At 47.9% G+C, this 20,484-nt stretch overlaps 1 protein-coding gene across 5 annotated transcripts in view; it reads right to left on the bottom strand.

The window, feature by feature from the left end:
* Window positions 1–20,484, bottom strand: part of LOC121566838 (neprilysin-like) — a 47,874-nt gene that overhangs the window by 10,891 nt on the left and 16,499 nt on the right. For 4 of the 5 annotated variants that reach the window (XM_041876716.2, XM_041876718.2, XM_041876717.2 and 1 more), the window contains exons 3-13: window positions 17,667–17,702; window positions 17,257–17,418; window positions 7,960–8,040; window positions 7,706–7,801; window positions 7,468–7,586; window positions 6,425–6,493; window positions 5,260–5,394; window positions 4,053–4,154; window positions 3,830–3,966; window positions 3,338–3,431; window positions 3,072–3,200 (exon numbers count right to left, since the gene is read on the bottom strand). In XM_041876716.2, the coding sequence (XP_041732650.1) occupies window positions 3,072–3,200; window positions 3,338–3,431; window positions 3,830–3,966; window positions 4,053–4,154; window positions 5,260–5,394; window positions 6,425–6,493; window positions 7,468–7,586; window positions 7,706–7,801; window positions 7,960–8,040; window positions 17,257–17,418; window positions 17,667–17,702 (1,160 nt within the window). Of the gene's footprint in view, window positions 1–3,071; window positions 3,201–3,337; window positions 3,432–3,829; window positions 3,967–4,052; window positions 4,155–5,259; window positions 5,395–6,424; window positions 6,494–7,467; window positions 7,587–7,705; window positions 7,802–7,959; window positions 8,041–17,256; window positions 17,419–17,666; window positions 17,703–20,381; window positions 20,464–20,484 lie in introns of those variants that run through there. The other variant, XM_041876720.2, reaches the window with a different exon arrangement.

The following is a 20,484-nucleotide window of genomic DNA, read 5'->3' as shown; positions in this document are numbered from 1 at the left end:
TGTGTGAGCGTAAGCTCAATGGTATGAGACCCTATTGTGTCAGCCAACAGGTCATCTGAACAGGCTTACGCACACACACACACACACACACACAGTGCATGCTGCCTCTGCATGCTGCGGTTCATTCGGACAGTTAAGACTCACAAGAGGGGAAATATGCAGTGAGGCACACATTTAACAAAGGGTAGCCATGCAATCAGACACCTGTACACACAGTCGTATTTAAACACACACACACTCCTGCGACATGTGGTGGAGATGAGGGTGTGAAAGGAGCTTCAGGAGTTACAGTGGCCAGTGGCGCCAGGGGTTACAGTGGCCAGTGGCTCCAGGGGTTACAGTGGCTTCAGGAGTTACAGTGGCCAGTGGCGCCAGGGGTTACAGTGGCCAGTGGCGCCAGGGGTTACAGTGGCCAGTGGCGCCAGGGGTTACAGTGGCCAGTGGCTCCAGGGGTTACAGTGGCCAGTGGCGCCAGGGGTTACAGTGGCCAGTGGCTCCAGGGGTTACAGTGGCGCCAGGGGTTACAGTGGCCAGTGGCGCCAGGGGTTACAGTGGCCAGTGGCGCCAGGGGTTACAGTGGCCAGTGGCTCCAGGGGTTACAGTGGCCAGTGGCTCCAGGGGTTACAGTGGCCAGTGGCGCCAGGGGTTACAGTGGCCAGTGGCGCCAGGGGTTACAGTGGCCAGTGGCGCCAGGGGTTACAGTGGCCAGTGGCGCCAGGGGTTACAGTGGCCAGTGGCTCCAGGGGTTACAGTGGCCAGTGGCTCCAGGGGTTACAGTGGCCAGTGGCGCCAGGGGTTACAGTGGCCAGTGGCGCCAGGGGTTACAGTGGCGCCAGGGGTTACAGTGGCCAGTGGCGCCAGGGGTTACAGTGGCGCCAGGGGTTACAGTGGCCAGTGGCTCCAGGGGTTACAGTGGCCAGTGGCGCCAGGGGGTTACAGTGGCCAGTGGCGCCAGGGGTTACAGTGGCCAGTGGCGCCAGGGGTTACAGTGGCCAGTGGCGCCAGGGTTACAGTGGCCAGTGGGGCCAGGGGTTACAGTGGCCAGTGGCGCCAGGGGTTACAGTGGCCAGTGGCGCCAGGGGTTACAGTGGCCAGTGGCGCCAGGGGTTACAGTGGCCAGTGGCGCCAGGGGTTACAGTGGCCAGTGGCGCCAGGGGTTACAGTGGCCAGTGGCTCCAGGGGTTACAGTGGCCAGTGGGGCCAGGGGTTACAGTGGCCAGTGGCTCCAGGGGTTACAGTGGCCAGTGGCTCCAGGGGTTACAGTGGCCAGTGGCTCCAGGGGTTACAGTGGCTCCAGGGGTTACAGTGGCCAGTGGCTCCAGGGGTTACAGTGGCCAGTGGCTCCAGGGGTTACAGTGGCGCCAGGGGTTACAGTGGCCAGTGGCTCCAGGGGTTACAGTGGCCAGTGGCTCCAGGGGTTACAGTGGCCAGTGGCGCCAGGGGTTACAGTGGCCAGTGGCGCCAGGGGTTACAGTGGCCAATGGCGCCAGGGGTTACAGTGGCCAGTGGGGCCAGGGGTTACAGTGGCCAGTGGCGCCAGGGGTTACAGTGGCCAGTGGCGCCAGGGGTTACAGTGGCGCCAGGGGTTACAGTGGCCAGTGGCGCCAGGGGTTACAGTGGCCAGTGGCGCCAGGGGTTACAGTGGCCAGTGGGGCCAGGGGTTACAGTGGCCAGTGGCTCCAGGGGTTACAGTGGCCAGTGGCGCCAGGGGTTACAGTGGCCAGTGGCGCCAGGGGTTACAGTGGCCAGTGGCGCCAGGGGTTACAGTGGCCAGTGGCGCCAGGGGTTACAGTGGCCAGTGGCCCAGGGGTTACAGTGGCCAGTGGCGCCAGGGGTTACAGTGGCCAGTAAAGCCAGGGGTTACAGTGGCCAGTGGGGCCAGGGGTTACAGTGGCCAGTGGCTCCAGGGGTTACAGTGGCCAGTGGCTCCAGGGGTTACAGTGGCCAGTGGCGCCAGGGGTTACAGTGGCCAGTGGCGCCAGGGGTTACAGTGGCGCCAGGGGTTACAGTGGCCAGTGGCGCCAGGGGTTACAGTGGCCAGTGGCGCCAGGGGGTTACAGTGGCCAGTGGGGCCAGGGGTTACAGTGGCCAGTGGCTCCAGGGGTTACAGTGGCCAGTGGCGCCAGGGGTTACAGTGGCCAGTGGCGCCAGGGGTTACAGTGGCCAGTGGCGCCAGGGGTTACAGTGGCCAGTGGCGCCAGGGGGTTACAGTGGCCAGTGGCCCAGGGGTTACAGTGGCCAGTGGCGCCAGGGGTTACAGTGGCCAGTAAAGCCAGGGGTTACAGTGGCCAGTGGGGCCAGGGGTTACAGTGGCCAGTGGCTCCAGGGGTTACAGTGGCCAGTGGCGCCAGGGGTTACAGTGGCCAGTGGCGCCAGGGGTTACAGTGGCCAGTGGCGCCAGGGGTTACAGTGGCCAGTGGCGCCAGGGGTTACAGTGGCCAGTGGCCCAGGGGTTACAGTGGCCAGTGGCGCCAGGGGGTTACAGTGGCCAGTAAAGCCAGGGGTTACAGTGGCCAGTGGGGCCAGGGGTTACAGTGGCCAGTGGCTCCAGGGGTTACAGTGGCCAGTGGCTCCAGGGGTTACAGTGGCCAGTGGCGCCAGGGGTTACAGTGGCCAGTGGCGCCAGGGGTTACAGTGGCCAGTGGCGCCAGGGGTTACAGTGGCCAGTGGCGCCAGGGGTTACAGTGGCCAGTGGCGCCAGGGGTTACAGTGGCCAGTGGGGCCAGGGGTTACAGTGGCCAGTGGCGCCAGGGGTTACAGTGGCCAGTGGCGCCAGGGGTTACAGTGGCGCCAGGGGTTACAGTGGCCAGTGGCGCCAGGGGTTACAGTGGCCAGTGGCGCCAGGGGTTACAGTGGCCAGTGTGTGAGAAGACCAGCACAATAACAGATGAGTAATATCCATCCACACACGAGATTGACGGTGTGTGAGGCTCAGCATTGTAACAGGCAGTTAGGAGACACTACGCCACTGCTGCTGTAGCATAAGTAAACACATAAGGCTGGGATACACACAAACACACTCCGCAGTGTCACACACACACACTCTCCCCCCACCCCCTTGTTAACCTCACCAGTTCTTTGCTCTCCCCAGAGAAGGCCTCCTCTACGTACAGTCTTCCCACAGCGTTGTCCATATTGTTGTTGACATAAATGGCACACTGCCGCCACACCGCAGCCTCCGACGTGGTACCGTACAGCGCCTGCAAGGGGGGGGGGGCAACGCAGCATGGCTCACACTGATGACATCACACACCAGAGCGATAGTGAGATGTAGGAAGAAAGGGTTGAGTAGAGAGGAGGGAGGGAGAATGAAAGGAGGAGTAGATAGTGTGTGTACCTTACGGAAGGCTTTCCTGGTGTCCCTGTACTGCCTGCTCAGACCCACCACCATGTTCATGACAAAACGCCACACCATGTAGTTCTGCAGGTCTCTGGAAACAACAACATGGAAGTACTACACCAGCAACTATAGTTGATCTACAATGTACTAGATTAGAACGTTTGTTTAACTGATGCTTATCATCACATTATAATTCTGTGCTTTTCTCAATGTTCTCACCTCTCAGTGTACTTGGCTAGGACAGGGTGGAGTCAATGTTCTCACCTCTCAGTGTACTTGGCTAGGACAGGGTGGAGTCAATGTTCTCACCTCTCAGTGTACTTGGCTAGGACAGGGTGGAGTCAATGTTCTCACCTCTCAGTGTACTTGGCTAGGACAGGGTGGAGTCAATGTTCTCACCTCTCAGTGTACTTGGCTAGGACAGGGTGGAGTCAATGTTCTCACCTCTTAGTGTACTTGGCTAGGACAGGGTGGAGTCAATGTTCTCACCTCTTAGTGTACTTGGCTAGGACAGGGTTGAGTCGTCTGTAGTAGTTAGGTGCGTAGTTGATGACACGCTCTGTGTCAGGCACAGTGACGCCGACCGTCCCCATGATCTTCCTGGTGAAGTAACTCCAGTCAAAAACCTGAGAGGAGGGGTTTATCATCAGACATAGTTAACAGAGCAGACAACACACGCACAGCATGCACACACCCACACAGAGTCGCTTACTTGTGTGTCCACCTCCAGGCTGAAGTTAGCATTGAGAACACCCAGCTCCATGTTGTTGTAGAGGAGAACTGGGTTGTTACGGTCCTCTGGAGTATCAGTGGCCTGGAGGGGGGGCAATTTGCCAATTCAGTACTCAACACCATTAACTGTATGTATATCAAATAATGATAACTTTGTATATCATTTCTATACGTTTTGTTTGACGATCTGCCCTCTGGTTGTCACAGAGCACAATAGTCAAAACAGGCACTGCTGGCCACATCATAAATGCCTGTCTGTCAATAAACACACACACACACTGCAGTGTATGTCCAGGCACACCTCCAACAGCAACAAATAGCCTTTTTGGAGGCCCAGGGGTCCTAAGACTGTACATTTCAGTACCAGAACAGCCTGGGTGTATTGTAAAAGGCAGCAGTTGTAGCACTGAGCAATGGGACCTATTGACCTGTTACAAATCTGTTTAGAAAGAGCGCATGGGCTCAGGGCTTGGTTAACACACCAACTGGTAGGAACCAGCGCCGCTTGGTTAACACACCAACTGGTAAGAACCAGCGCCGCTTGGTTAACACACCAACTGGTAAGAACCAGCGCCGCTTGGTTAACACACCAACTGGTAAGAACCAGCGCCGCTTGGTTAACACACCAACTGGTAAGAACCAGCGCCGCTTGGTTAACACACCAACTGGTAAGAACCAGAGCAACACAGTGATGGAGAGGTGGTAAGGGCTGAAGTCTGGCTTCATAAACACAGTGATGGAGAGGTGGTAAGGGCTGAAGTCTGGCTTCATAAACACAGTGATGGAGAGGTGGTAAGGGCTGAAGTCTGGCTTCATAAACACAGTGATGGAGAGGTGGTAAGGGCTGAAGTCTGGCTTCATAAACACAGTGATGGAGAGGTGGTAAGGGCTGAAGTCTGGCTTCATAAACACAGTGATGGAGAGGTGGTAAGGGCTGAAGTCTGGCTTCATAAACACAGTGATGGAGAGGTGGTAAGGGCTGAAGTCTGGCTTCATAAACACAGTGATGGAGAGGTGGTAAGGGCTGAAGTCTGGCTTCATAAACACAGTGATGGAGAGGTGGTAAGGGCTGAAGTCTGGCTTCATAAACATCACTATCTTTCACTCATCTTTCCAGTCATTTGTTACTAAACTAAAGCAGATCACTAGTAAAGCAGGTGTTCCTAGAGTAGAAGTGTTGAACTTACGTTGGCAATCTCCTTCTCCAGCTCAATAACCCTGGTGACCTCCTCTCTGATCTGGGTCTCGTTGACCACCAGGCTGCGGTCGGTACGGATCAGCTTGGCTACATCTATCATGAACTGTTCATATGCTCTACATGGCTGGGAGGACACACACACACAGACACATTAAAAACATGTATTGTAGTATCAACAGAAAAAAGCAGTCATAAGTAGTTGGGTGGCTGAGGGAGAATGAGATATACTGTTTTCACATCACTGTAAATATAAATTAGGCTCTATGATCTTCTGTTTGGTATTAAGAGACAGGAAGAGAACACCATAGGAGATTCACTCTAATCCAAAATGAACCTCAAAGCACCAAACACACACACCTATCCCCTCCAGGCCAAGCTTGGCAAGTACAGAATAGCAATCAGTGGTGGTACTTAGTAAAGTGAAACCATACGGGAGAATGTCCACCTCAAACACATCTGGTTTGGGTTGGGTTGTGACCAAATCTGTCCCATCTCACTTCTATGATTTGAATGATCACATTGCTCAAGAGGGTCTCTCTCACACAGAGAGACACACACACACACAATAAACACCCACAAACTAACATACACACACATCCATCCACTCACACCCCAGCTAGTCACATTGACACGAATAACAGTAAAATACGTTGAAACACGGGATATACTGGGGTTGATTGTTTTTCCATAACGTAGACCTCCTCAGGCAAACAGGTTTATCTGGAGGTCTGTGTAACACACACTAAGGCAGGAGGTTCAGAACCCATTAGAGCATGTCTATGCTGATGATTAGTTCAATCATTAAACTAAACTAATATCCTCAGGTTCAAACCTCACAGCTTTAGACTTCTTCACATCTAGTTCTGAAGTTCATTAACCCACACTGGAGGTTTGGATCCGGTGCCAGCATAATGATCTAGAGAGGATGTTGATCTTATGCTAAACTGATGCAGAGGGCTTGGAGTCTATGCTGTTGTGGTTGTTATGTGTTCTGGATGGATGGACCAGCGAGCAGAACAACAGGAAACCCAGAACCCGACATACCCGGCCAGATAACTAATTTCCTACTACAGCTCCAGACAGAGAAATAGTGTCGATATCGTCGATGTATGTGGGTGTGCATGTGTGTGCGTGCTTAGCGGGCAAAGGCCTACCTCTGCATAAGGCCCAGTGCAGGTATAGTAATCTCTGGATAAGAGGCCAAGACTGGTTTGCTGGTCAAACTGGCAGGAGAAAGAAAAAATAATAATAATAATCAGGTCACAAGCAGCCATTCATTCAACAGCACGAGAAAGCCAATACACTCACTGAACCATAAACGCCTGGACCATAAAGCCTATCCATAACATTCATGGGTCAGAAACCTGCATCGTTTGATAGTTGTGATGACTGGAAAACTGAACAGGACACTTAAGGAATACAGTGGCTCATTCGTGGACATGTAATAAGGTTTGGTAAGTACATGTAGATGGATGTGTGTCACGAGTCAGAGCATGTATCGATGCTGTAGGAGGTTCAGAGAGTTCAGTGTGTGAATACTTAACACTGCTAAAAGGTTAGGATTTAAGGTATACAATAGAGTCACAGTAGTTTATTGAGCAAATAGGTACACTAAATCCCTACCTGAGAGAGGGTTAAAGGGTGCATGTGAAGGGGTATAGGTGTGTTCATGTGTCTGTAATTATCATCAAATCTAAATTTTATTTGTCACGTGTGCCGAATACAACAGGTGTAGACCTTACAGTGAAATGCTTACTTACAAGCCCTTAACCAACAATGCAGTTTTAAGAAAGAATACCAAAATACCAACAAAAAACACAATATTAGAATACAATAAAATAATACATAATAAAAGTAACAAATTATTAAAAGAGCATGTGTCTGTAACTATCATGTGATGGGGTATAGCTGTGTCCATGTGTCTGTAACTATCATGTGATGGGGTATAGCTGTGTCCATGTGTCTGTAACTATCATGTGATGGGGTATAGCTGTGTCCATGTGTCTGTAACTATCATGTGATGGGGTATAGCTGTCTCCATGTGTCTGTAACTATCATGTGATGGGGTATAGCTGTCTCCATGTGTCTGTAACTATCATGTGATGGGGTATAGCTGTCTCCATGTGTCTGTAACTATCATGTGATGGGGTATAGCTGTGTCCATCTGTGCATGTGACCACTATATATGCACACCTACATGAATGATGTGTGAATTGGAGTCTTTGTCATCAGTGCCGATAAAAAAATTAACCAAGACATGAGTTCCGTATTTCTCATTTAGTCTGGCAATGGCATCCTCCAACTTCCATTTGTTACCTAAGTAGGAGAGGAGAGAGGAAGAGAGGACAGAGGAGGATTGAATTGGATTGGGTTGTGGATAGGTAAACAAAAAATGGGTGTAGGAAACAGTGGTAGAAGTGTATAGTGTAGTTTACCATAGTCAGTCTCCCAGTTGTCTGTAGCTATTGGCCACTCAAATACATTAGGGAGCATGTCTAGTAGAGGAGCTCCGCCCCTTTTCTCAATCTGACCTTCAGAGGGGGGAAAAAAACACACACGAAGTGACCAAGGTTAACTCACAGCTTAAAAGGTAGACAACTAATTGGACTGAAATGACTGTCTGTCTGTCTGTCTGTCTGACTGAATTTAAATGTAATTGAACACCAACAAAACAGACCAGCAGACTCACTCTCATTGGTGCAGGATCTGTAGAGGGTCTTGGCTTTAGTGAGGGCACTGGCCTCCCCCTCCACGGTTCTCTCCAGAACATCTACAAGGGGGAGATCAGTTCAGCTGCGAGTGTTGTGAGTGACATGGAGCATGTGAGCTGTGTTTTGGAGGACAGAGAATGTCCCCCTCAGAGAGACCGTAACAGGTCTCTCCAGACCAGACAGAAGCCAGCCAGACCCCAGGCCATGGAGACGTATGTCTGCTGGCACCACTGCTTTTCACCACATAGAAAACATTGAGAAACATCACAGAAAAAGCAGGGTAAAAACAACGCTTTAAATCTGAGGTCATTCCCACATGCACTAGTAGCGGTAATAATAATAATAAATGCCATTTAGCAGACGCTTTTTTATCCAAAGCGACTTACAGTCATGTGTGCATACATTTTTTTGTGTATGGGTGGTCCCGGGGATCGAACCCACTACCCTGGCGTTACAAGCGCCGTGCTCTACCAGCTGAGCTACAGAGGACCACAGTAGGAAGAAGCCCATTTGCCAGAGTTAGGGCAAATCTCTCTCTCTCTCTCTCTCTCTCTCTCTCCCCCTCTTTTCCATGATTCCCTCTTCTCCTGCTCTTTTTATCACACCCTCTTCTGGTTAGGGCAGAACCCCTGCTGTCTCATTGCCTAGTGTGCACACAATGTATCTGCTCATGTAATCTTAATGAAGCTCTGGGTTAGGAACTCTTCATAGGGTGCTTCCTGCCAAAGGGCACAGATCGTGTGTGTGATTGGATTAACAACTGACTGGTGTGTGCGTGCGTTTGGATTAAAGACCACCTGATGCTCGTGAGGCACACACAAACTTAAATAATGTGACCTTATCTGGCCCCAACATCAGGCCCCATCCTGATAAAAAAAAAAAGGAACTGAACAGGAAGTGTGTCTCCCCAGAGCCAATCCTCCATGTAAATGTCCGTCAGACCCAGGCAATATACTGTATAATAAGAGCTGTACATTATTCAACACAGACCACTGCAGAGTCTATGCCCTCACATCCACCACACGGACTCAACTAGGGTACAGAACACTGGGAACAACTGCAGTATTGCCGACAAGCTGAACACGGAGCACAGATCCGTCTGACTTGACTTCTGACTTAGTGCTGTTTGACCCTCTATGATGTCATGTCTGACTTAGAGACATTCTGTCTAACCCTTTGTAATGTCATAAGATGCCTGACAGACAAACACGCGGTAAAGAGATCAAATTGTTTTGGTTGGCTTTGATTGAAGTGCCATGGAAACGCTTGGGAAAAGATCCTGTGCGGCAAAGATCCCGAGTCTCTTCATTGCCCCCCAGCAAAATTAGCCTACATGTATGCTATTGTTTTAAAATGTGTATTTCACACCATGTGGTGGTTAAAATCGGAGTATAATGCTTGTATGGATGTCAAACCCAATACATGTGTCAGTCACCAATCTACTGCATTACAGTTAAAAACAACTGACCACCACCACCGATTTCTGTACGCTAGCAGCTTATACGAATGGGGAGTTAGCATTTAGCAGTCACTTCTAAATCTGAAAAAAAGGGACAACTTCTTAATGTTATGCAGCGAAAACAGCCATATATATATATCCAAATCGGACTTTAGTAACAACATAGTGGGTCTGTAACAATACAATAAAATCATGACAGACTTTACGAATATCCACTTTGTTAGATCAGGTTTGTTGAATGTGCTCCAATCCGGCATCCTTCTATCCTGCGTTCCATTGACCTCTTTACTGCATCTATTGGTCGCTTTCCCCTGCTTAGACGTTGTATGCATCAACCAATGGTTGCGTGCCACACCAACGACTGTGTCATCGACTGACGGATTGCTATAAACATATGTGGTTAGCTGCACGTAAAACACCTATCCAGGCATTGTAAGGTCTGGCATGGGTCATCAATGCCTGGGCAGAGGAACGCGCCCATTCTCTCACATCCTTTGTGATGTCATAAGATGTCTGACTGAAAAACATTCTGGGTGTGTTTGAGAGGTAAGCCTAAAGGAAGCCCAAGTGTGTGTCCGTGTGTGTGTGTGTGTGTGTTGGAGTGTCAGTATAGTATGTGTGGGTGTGTGCTTAGGGTCCAGTGAGTGTACATCGAGCATGTGCAAGAGAGTCAGCGCAAAGAATTATAATAAATAAAAATTAAATACCAAGCGGTGATGCAACCAGTCAGGATGCTCTCAATGGTGCAGCTGTACAAATCTTTTCAGCCTCCTGAGGCGTCATGCTCTCTTCACGACTGTGTGTGTTTGGACCATGATGTGGACACCAAGGAACTTGAAGCTCTCGACCCGCTCCACTACAGCCCTGTCAATGTGAATGGGGGTGTACTCAGCCATCCTTTTCCTGTAGTCCACAATCAGCTCCTTTGTTTTGCTCACGTTGAGGGAGAGGTTGTTGTCCTGGCACCACACTGCCAGGTCACTGACCTCCTCCCTATAGGCGGTCTCATCATCGTCGGTGATCAGGCCTACCGTCGTCGTGTCATCGGCTAACTTAATGATGGTGTTGGAGTCGTGTTTGGCCACGTAGTCGTGGGTGAACAAGGAGTACAGGAGGACATTAAGCATGAACCCGAGGGGCCCCCATGTTGTGGGTCAGTATGGCGGATGTGTTGTGGCCTACCCTCACCACCTGGGGCAACCTGTCAGGAAGTCCAGGATCCAGTTGCAGAGGGAGGTGTTTAGTCCCAGGGTCCTTTAGCTTATTGATGAGCTTTGGAGGGCACTATGGTGTTGAATGCTGAGCTGTAGTCACCGAACAGCATTCTCACGTAGGTGTTCCTTTGGTCCAGGTGGGGAAGGGCAGTGTGGAGTGCAATAGAGATTGCATGATCTGTGGATCTGTTGGGGCATTATGCGAATTGGAGTGGGTCCAGGGTGTCTGGGATAATGGTGTTGATGTGAGCCATGACCAGACTTTCAAAGCATTTCACAGCTACAGATGTGAGTGCTACAGGGCGGAAGTCATTTAGGCAGGTTACCTTGGTGTTTTTGGACACAGGGACTATGGTGGTCGGCTTGAAACATGTAGGTTTTACAGACTGGGTCAGGGAGGGGTTGAAAATGTCAGTGTAGACACTTGCCAGCTGGTCAGCGCATGCTATGCGTCCTGGTAATCAGTCTGTGAATGTTATCCTGTTTAAAAAGGTCTTACTCACATTGGCTAAGGAGAGAGTGATCACACAGTCATCCCGAACAGCTGGTGCTCTCATGCATGGTTCAGTGTTGCTTGCCTCGAAGCGAGCATAGAAGGCATTTAGCTCATCTGGTAGGCTCGCGTCACTGGGCAGCTCGTGACTGTGTTTCCCTTTGTGACCCGACGAGGGTCAGAGCCGGTGATGTAGGATTTAATCTTAGTCCTTTATTGACGCTTTGCCTGTTTGATGGTTCGTCTGAGGGCGCAGCAGGATTTCTTATAAGCGTCCGGATTGGTGTCCCGCTCCTTCAAAGAGGCAACTCTAGCCATTAGCTCAGTGCAGATGTTGCCTGTAATCCATGGCTTCTGGTTGGGATATGTACTTACGGTCACTGTGGGGACGACGTCATCAATGCACTTAATGAAGCCGGTGACTGATGTGGTATACTCCTTAATGCCATCAGATGAATCCTGGAACATATTCCAGTCTGTGCTAGCGACAAATAGTGCCTCCCACAATGCAGGTAAAAAACTGCATGACCTTTGATCACATTATTTTTGTAAAGTTCATGCAGTCGACATGTAGGCGCAAGTCAGACCATTTTTTATAACCGTAATGCAACACACTTTGAAAGGCGGTGACCACTTGACAGAAGTGATCCGCTAGAACGCGCCCTCTGTCGAACCCTCTGATGTCACTGCTGTCTGTCTGACAGACATTTTGTCTGACCCTTTGTGATGTCACTGACAGACATTGGGCTTATTTGACATGGCAGCCGACAGTGCAGGCGACTGACTTACAAATCACCTAGCATCATGAATACCTACTCAGTATTTGTAGATCAGTCAGTCACCAATGCATCATGGATTTGATGCTCTCGAACACGGCCATTGTGTGACCCTCTGATGTCACTGCCGTCTGATTGACAGACCCCGCTGAACCTTGTGATGTCACAGCTGTCTGTCTGTCTGTCTGTCGACACAGTGTCTCAATGTAATGTCTGTCTTTCCCAGATTTCCCATAAGCAGTGAGTAGATCTGTTTCCCTTTAATGTCTGTCACAGCAGTCATACAGTGCAGTATCACTTAGACCTTCCCACAGAGATCACAACCACGTCACCTCCCATTTCCTCACCTCCATCCCTCTCCCTTTCTCTAAGTTTATCCACATCTTTCTACATTTCTCTCTTTTGGACTTGCACCAGCCTCTCTCCCTCCTTCCCATTTCCCCCTCGGCACATTTTACATTTTAGTCATTTAGCAGACGCTCTTATCCAGAGCGACTTACAGGAGCAATTAGGGTTAAGTGCCTTGCTTAAGGGCACATCGACAGATTTTTCACCTAGTCGGCTCGGGGATTAGAACCAGCGACCTTTCAGTTACTGGCACAACGCTCTTACCCACTAAGCTACCTGCCATCCTCTGGCACAAACAAGGTATAATTAAAAAGCTCACAGTCAATTGGGCAAATTATTACAGAGTATGCCATACCTGAAACAAAGAGAGAGGTGGAAAACTGTCCCTCCCACACACAGCTGTGGTTAAGAGCCAAGAGCAGTGCCTCATTAACCCCATCAAAACAGTTTGTGCATATATTATGACAAGATGTTGTACTTTTTGTTAGTTTTGGTGTTCGGCATGAGTTTTTTCAGCTGTTCAAGCACACAATTGTTTTAAAATTAAGGCTCTAGTTTTAACTGAAATGTTTTTTTCAGCTCAGATTTACTCAAGAGCTGTGTGTTGCCGCTTTCCATGTCTGTAACTTGTGAGGTGTGGAAACACTGTTGCTTTTATGAATTTTGTCTTGCTGCTTTTTGTTCTATGTTGCTCGGTCTGTATGCTACGTCTTGTTTGTCCTATGTTGCTATGTCTGTATGCTATGTCTTGTTCTATGTTGTTATTGTCTATATTGTAATTGTTTTTAATAACCTGCCCAGGGACTGCGGTTGAAAATTAGCCGGCTGGCTAAAACCGGCACTTTTACTGAAACGTTGATTAATGTGCACTGTCCCTGTAAAAATAAACTCAAACTCAAGAGGCGTGCAATGCAGCGTAGGCTTAGCCTATAGGCCTAGTGTATTAATTTGGGTCACAGTGCAGACCAAACCGAGTTCTCTTTGGGAACTTGTTGTCATTAAATGAGAGATGAGTAGTTTTCATGCACATTCTTTATCTTGAGAAATACTGGACCAAACATCTTAGTTAGATTTAAAATTGCACGACTAAGACCTCCTCAGCAGAAACGTCTAAATTATTATTTATCTTTAGATTAATTCACACTATTTTGAGGAAGTGTATACTGGCTATGTTGTTATTACGGTGTCTCAAGGAGGGACAAACGGTAATATTGCCACTCCTTTTATTTAAGCGAAGGTCTTTTAAGGGAGTATGCGAGCCACAGACGTTCGCGTCGCCATAGCCAAGCGGACCGAACCTAGTACGTGGGCGCCTTTAGGAATTTTTTATTGCAGTGGAGAACAATGTGAGGCATTTATGAGGGGCCGCAAACCCACGCACACACTTAGGCCTACACACATAGAGATACAGTACAGATACAGTACAGGTTATTTACTGCTGTTAACACCGGATGTGAGTGGCTGTCCAGGTGTGGCCAGCGCAGCGCCCTGCAGGCAGCTGTTAAAAGATACAGGATATGTTGACCAGGCAGGACACTTGACCTCAGGACCATGGAGCCTGACTGACTAGTTACCATGGAGCCTGACTGACTAGTTACCATGGAGCCTGACTGACTAGTTACCATGGAGCCTGACTGACTAGTTACCATGGAGCCTGACTGACTAGTTACCATGGAGCCTGACTGACTAGTTAATACAGGATGTGATAGAAACCAGAAAACCCCCACAGACATGGCAGCACATACATCTCTGTCAGTCAGGATTTGAAACGTAATATTCTTCCTTTGGCACAAAGCGCGTTTCATCACTCAATTTGATCCGGCCTGAAAAACACCACGTGGATTCAATGTGCCACAGCAGAAGACTAGACCATCAGGACAGGAAGGACAAACTAACACAACCTTATTTTGCACCTCTTACCTTTTCATAACAGTTAAGGTTAAGACAAAATTCCTGTGAATTTTGTCTTAACCTTAACTGTTATTCGATGACACATACCCGTCTGTTAACAGGGTGGGATTTTTTTGGGACAGCATTGTTCTGGTGATAATGACGTGTGATAGAGAAAGTGTGGAGACTGATTACTGTAATTCAAATCAGAGACATAAACCTGAGAATCAAACACTCACACACACCAATTTAATCAGGCTTTGGCAGTGGACAATCATGCCTATTCACTCAGACAAATTTGGACCCCCCAAGAGTACTCTACCGCTGATTTACAGTACGCTTTAAAAAGCCATACAAGTTAACCACAGATACTTGAGACTTGAAGAGATAGAAAGAGAGGAGGAGAGGCGGAGGAGAAGCAGTGAAGAAGCAGTGAAGAAGCAGTGGAGAAGCAGTGGAGAAGCAGTGGAGAAGCAGTGGAGAAGCGGAGGAGAAGCAGTGGAGAAGCGGAGGAGAAGCAGTGGAGAAGCGGAGGAGAAGCGGAGGAGAAGCAGTGGAGAAGCGGAGGAGAAGCAGTGGAGAAGCGGAGGAGAAGCAGTGGAGAAGCGGAGGAGAAGCAGTGGAGAAGCAGTGGAGAAGCAGTGAAGAAGCAGAGGAGAAGCAGTGGAGACCATAACAGAGGGAGGCGGATGAGAAGAAGAGGAGAGACAGATCTAACTAAGATGTTTGGTGCAGTATTTCTCAATGAAAAAATGTGCATGAAAACGAGTCGTCTCTCGTTGAATAACAACAAAGACTTTATTGAAGAATCCCTACTGTTGACCAATAACGTAGACTTCGGCTAGCTTCCAGAAAAAATGTGTGCCCGAACAGCCGAAAGAACCCTCACCGAAGTCCAAAATGAATAATACTGTATATAATAATACTGTGCACGAACTCTTGCGAACTGTTTTGGCTGGGAAGCAATCTCCATCGCACTCCACACTGCCCTTTACCACCTGGACAAAAGGAACACCTATGTGAGAATGCTGTTCGGTGACTACAGCTCAGCGTTCAACACCATAGTGCCCTCAAAGCTCATCACTAAGCTAAGGTCCCTGGGACTAAACACCTCCCTCTGCAACTGGATCCTGGACTTCCTGACGGGCTGCCCCCAGGTGGTAAGGGTAGGCAACAACACATCTGCCACGCTGATCCTCAACAAAGGGGGCCCCTCAGAGATGCGTGCCTAGTCCCAACCTGTACTCCCTGTTCACTCACGACTGCGTGGCCACACACGACTCCAACACCATCATTAAGTTTGCCGACGACACAACGGTGGTAGGCCTGATCACCGACAATGATGACACAGCCTACAGGGAGGAGGTCAGAGACCTGGCAGTGTGGTGCCAGGACAACAACCTCTCCCTCAACGTGAGCAAGACAAAAGAGCTGATCGTGGACTACAGGAAAAGGGGTCAGAGCACGCCCCCATTCACATCGACGGGGCTGTAGTGGAGCGGGTCGAGAGCTTCAAGTTCCTTGGTGTCCACATCACCAACAAACTATTATTGTCCAAACACACCAAGACAGTCAAGAAGAGGGCACGATAACACCTATTCCCCCTCAGGAGACTGAAAAGATTGGCATGGGTCCTCAGATCCTCAAAAAGTTATACAGCTGCACCACTGAAAGCATCCTGACTGGTTGCATCACCGCTTGGTATGGCAACTGCTCTGCCTCTGACCACAAGGCACTACAGAGGGTAGTGCGTACGACCCAGTACATTACTGGGGCCAAGCGTCCTGCCATCCAGGACCTCTATACCAGGCTATGTCAGAGGAAGGCCCTAAAAATTGTCAAGGACTCCAGCCACCCTAGTCATAGACAGTTCTCTCTGCTACCTCACGGCAAGCGGTACCGGTGTGCCAAGTCAAGGTCCAAAAGGCTCCTTAACAGCTTCTATCCCCGAGCCATTAGACTGCTAAACAATTAATCAAATGGCTACCCAGACTATTTGCGTCGACCCACTTTTTTACGCTGGTGCTACTTGCTGTTTATCATCTAAGCATTGTCACTCTATCCCTACCTACATGTACATAATACCTCAACTAACCTGTACCTCCGCACATTTTTACATTTTAGTCATTTAGTAGAGGATCTTATCCAGGGCGACTTAGAGGAGCAATTAGGGTTACGTGTCTTGCTGAAGGGCACATCAACAGATTTTCCGGCTCGGGATTCGAACCAACAACCTTTAGGTTACTGACCGAACACTCTTAACCGCTAGGCTACCTGCCCCATGTATATAGCCTCGTTATTGTGATTCTTATTTTCTTACTTTAGTTTATTTAATTTTTATTATAATTTTTTTTGCAAATATTTTCTTACTTTAAAAAAAAATTCTGCATTGTTGGTTAAGGGCTTGTAAGTAAGAATTTCACGGTAAGGTCTACAGCTGTTGTATTCGGCGCATGTGACAAATAAAATTTGATTCGATTTGACACACATGCAGGGACATAGATAGACCTCCCAGCCCCCCACCTCCACCCACCCCTCCAGGTGTAAGGGTGCCTTCCTGTAAATCCACTGTCAAGATGGTGTTAAAGGCCTCCGACTATTCTAAGGCCAGGATTTCATCAGATGGCACTTTGTCCTCTACGCACCTTTTAAAAGAAATGTTACTGCGTTGGCTGAGACTGCATTCACAGTAAACGCTGCAGATAGATGCCCCCATTAACACCGGTGACTATTCCTAGAGCCCCCATCTTTCCCTGAAGGACAAGCTGCTTTAACCCCAGTAAATCCTCCAACAACACCAAACCTAGCCTCACTTCCACCTCCCTGGCCAACAGATCCAAAACTAGCCCCCTCTCACACCTCCCTGGCCAACAGATCCAAAACTAGCCCCCTCTCACACCTCCCTGGCCAACAGATCCAAAACTAGCCCCCCTCTCACACCTCCCTGGCCAACAGATCCAAAACTAGCCCTCACTCACTCACACCTCCCTGGCAAACTCACTGAATTCAAACCACGCCACGCTACAAAACTTCTCTGACCTGGACACACATTCAGCTTCCTAGCAAAATAGTATGAGTCTGTGTGTGTCTCTAACCTTTGAGGACCACCTCCAGTTCATCTCGTAGGATGTCGAAGGTGCTGTACCGGGAGCTTGTCTCTGGGATGATGTTCTTCTTCAACCAGCCTCCACAGGCGTACTGGTAGAAGTTGTCACACGGGTCCACATTGGCATCCATGTTCTCTATCAGACGAGATGCTGCAGACAGACAAATACAGCTCATATTCTACCTGTGTGTGTGTGTGTGTGTGTGTTAGTGTATTTACCTGACTGAGTGCAGGTGTGTGTGTGTGTGTGTTAGTGTATTTACCTGACTGAGTGCAGGTGTGTGTGTGTGTTAGTGTATTTACCTGACTGAGTGCAGGTGTGTGTGTGTGTGTGTGTGTTAGTGTATTTACCTGACTGAGTGCAGGTGTGTGTGTGTGTGTGTGTGTTAGTGTATTTACCTGACTGAGTGCAGTCCGCCGTGGTGCAGACAGCATCTAAAAAGGGAGAAAAAAACATAAACCAGACTGTTTATTCATCACACTGGCATCTTGAAGGAGAATTGTGTTTTTTTTTACAACCAAATGTCAATGTTTGATGTAAATGGCATGTTATAGAAGTGTCCAGACACTTTTCTTTGCGATTTCACTTGTTTTCAAGCGACTTGAGCAATACCTCTTCGTCCATTCTAGCAGCAGGCTACACAGAGAATGGAACAGCTGGATAGGGGAAACGGCTCGAGTCGCACAAAATGGAATATAATGTTGCGGATAAAGTTCAGAATGACAATTTCATGTGTACAACATCTAAAAGACCTGCATCACTATACTGAGAGCATTTCTAAAAGGACATATCAAGGGGTTTATGGATCATTTGTTCATGTTTTTTCAGAGCCCCCGTACCGCACAATGAGGAAGTGAAATCGCTGGTTGGGGTACGTTTTTCAAAAACAAGTGAAATCAACAAACAAAAAAGTGTCCGGACCCTTCTATGAAACATGCCATTTACATCAATAATAGAGATTTGGTTGTGAAAAAACTAACTTCTCCTTTAAGCACTCTAAACGTATATTACATAATCTAGAACAGGGTTGCCCAAACCTGTTCCTGGAGAGCTACCCTCCTGTAGGTTTTCGCTCCAACCCCAGGTGTTACTAACCTGATTCATCTTAGCAACCTGCTAATTATTAGAATCAGGTGTGCTAGATTAGGGTTGGAGCAAAAACCTTCAGGATGGTAGCGCTCCAGGAACAGAATAAATTGAAGATGGATCACATTGTCATAATCCTCAAGATAATACAGGAAGTATATGCACATCTCAGTGAATGGAACTGAATTAAATATTTGACTTGGTTGAATGAACATTTGGCTCCTGAGCGCAATTCATGGTTTATTTGTAATGAATGTTTGGCATAATCTACGTCTAATCCTTGTTGATCCCCTTCTAGGAAATAACCAGGAGGGAAACCATGAACTGTGCTTTGGTTTCCTGTAGTGTAATGAAAGGATTACAATAGAACAGCGTTTCCCAAACTCTGTCCTGGGGCCCCATCTTGGTGCACATTTAGGTTTTTGCCCTAGCACTACACAGCTGATTAAAATAACCAACTCATCATCAAGCTTTGGGAAAAAAAAAAAAACATTTCTTTCTCTTTCCTTTTCTCTACTAAATATGCTAATGTTGATAAATTCAAATTGAACACAGATAAGTAGTTTTAAAATGTGAATTAAATGGTGGGTGGGCTCCAAATCAGACTTGGAGTAAATATTTACCCTTTTAGGCTGTTTTCTCATTGGCTGCGTCTACACAGGCTGATTTTCTTTTCTCACTAATTGATCTTTTGACCAATCAGATTAGCGCTGAAGAAAATCTGATGTGAAAAGATCTGCTGTGATTTGTCAAAAGAGCAATTAGTATAACAAAATATCAGAATTGGGCTGCCTGTGTAAACAGTTAGTGCTATGTCGAATCCAAGGGACATCCCTACCCTAAACTAACCCTTTTAAATGTGAACTTCAATGGGGTAGGGATGTCCCAAGGATCCCAGATATCAAGGATCAGCCTTCTGTGGCAAATTTGTTTTGAAATGCCACAAAATGATGACCCCCCCCACACACACACACACACTGTACTGTCCTCCATAGGCTGTGTTCAACCGTAATTAGACAGACAACCAAACTCCATTAAAAAAAAAACATGTCAAGAGTCAGGATTAACCTTTCTCCAAACCTCCAGTATTTAATGAATCGGTGTGAAACTTCAGAGAATACTGAATAAATGCAATGAATGTTCAGCTCAGACATTACCCATGGTGCAACATAATGTACAATAGAATGCTCAGGTAAAAGCTGTATCCAATAAGCATATTGAAATGAACAAGGTTCTAAATTCAAACACTGCCCAAATAGACCCATATGCTAGCATAAGGCATGAAGAGATCACATATAGCAAGTGACACTGTCCGCTACATAGTCCCGCTGTGGAATGTTACAGCATAGCCACGCACAATTACATAGAAAAAAAACAAATGTCTCTCCTCTGTCACGAATGTTGTCTAACATTATATTTTAACTTATTCTGCTGATTGTTCGTGGGGTTCGTCCTTCAGTGGGTTGAAATTTGAGACAGACTATCCAGAGGAAAGTATAATTAAACTGACGTCAAAACACAAGCCTCTGTGTGTGGCAATCAAGATTTGTTTGCTCATGACCAAAGGCACCTGCACAAGAGGATGGTACACACAGGTGATGCATCCTAACTGCAGTCTTGCAGGCGTTTACGTGGTTTTGCGCATGTGTCAGGTGATAGAAATGTTAACTCCAGTCCCGGCGGGTAAATAATACTTTCCTGTGGATATTTTGTTTCAAATTTCAACCCACTGAAGGCCCAACTGCACAGACAACCCCGTTAGAGTAAGTTCAAATGTCATTATATTCAACATTCTGGCTTGTAAGGAAACTTTCCACGTTTTTTGCAGTGCTTTGTTTCAGACTGTATCCCAATAATTGGTATCACAGTGTGATTTATTAGGCAAGCTGCTAAACAGCAATGACCAGGCAGGCTAGCAGGGCTATCAATGCAAACAACTGACATTGAACCCAAATGACATCATCATCTGTAAAAAAAAAAACTTCTGATATAGCAAGATGAACATACAGACAATGTGTTATACTTACGGACAATGCTTTCGCAGGCAGACACAACAAGGATGGCAAGAGATAACCTGGAGTACATGTTACTGTGAGGAAATGTGGTCAACTGATCCCAATGCACCACAGA

The sequence above is a fragment of the Coregonus clupeaformis genome, chromosome 5 (assembly GCF_020615455.1).
Source record: "Coregonus clupeaformis isolate EN_2021a chromosome 5, ASM2061545v1, whole genome shotgun sequence".
Classification (NCBI taxonomy): domain Eukaryota; kingdom Metazoa; phylum Chordata; class Actinopteri; order Salmoniformes; family Salmonidae; genus Coregonus; species Coregonus clupeaformis.
The sequence above is the reverse complement of the archived record's forward strand: the minus strand, read 5'-3'. Positions and strand labels throughout refer to the sequence as shown.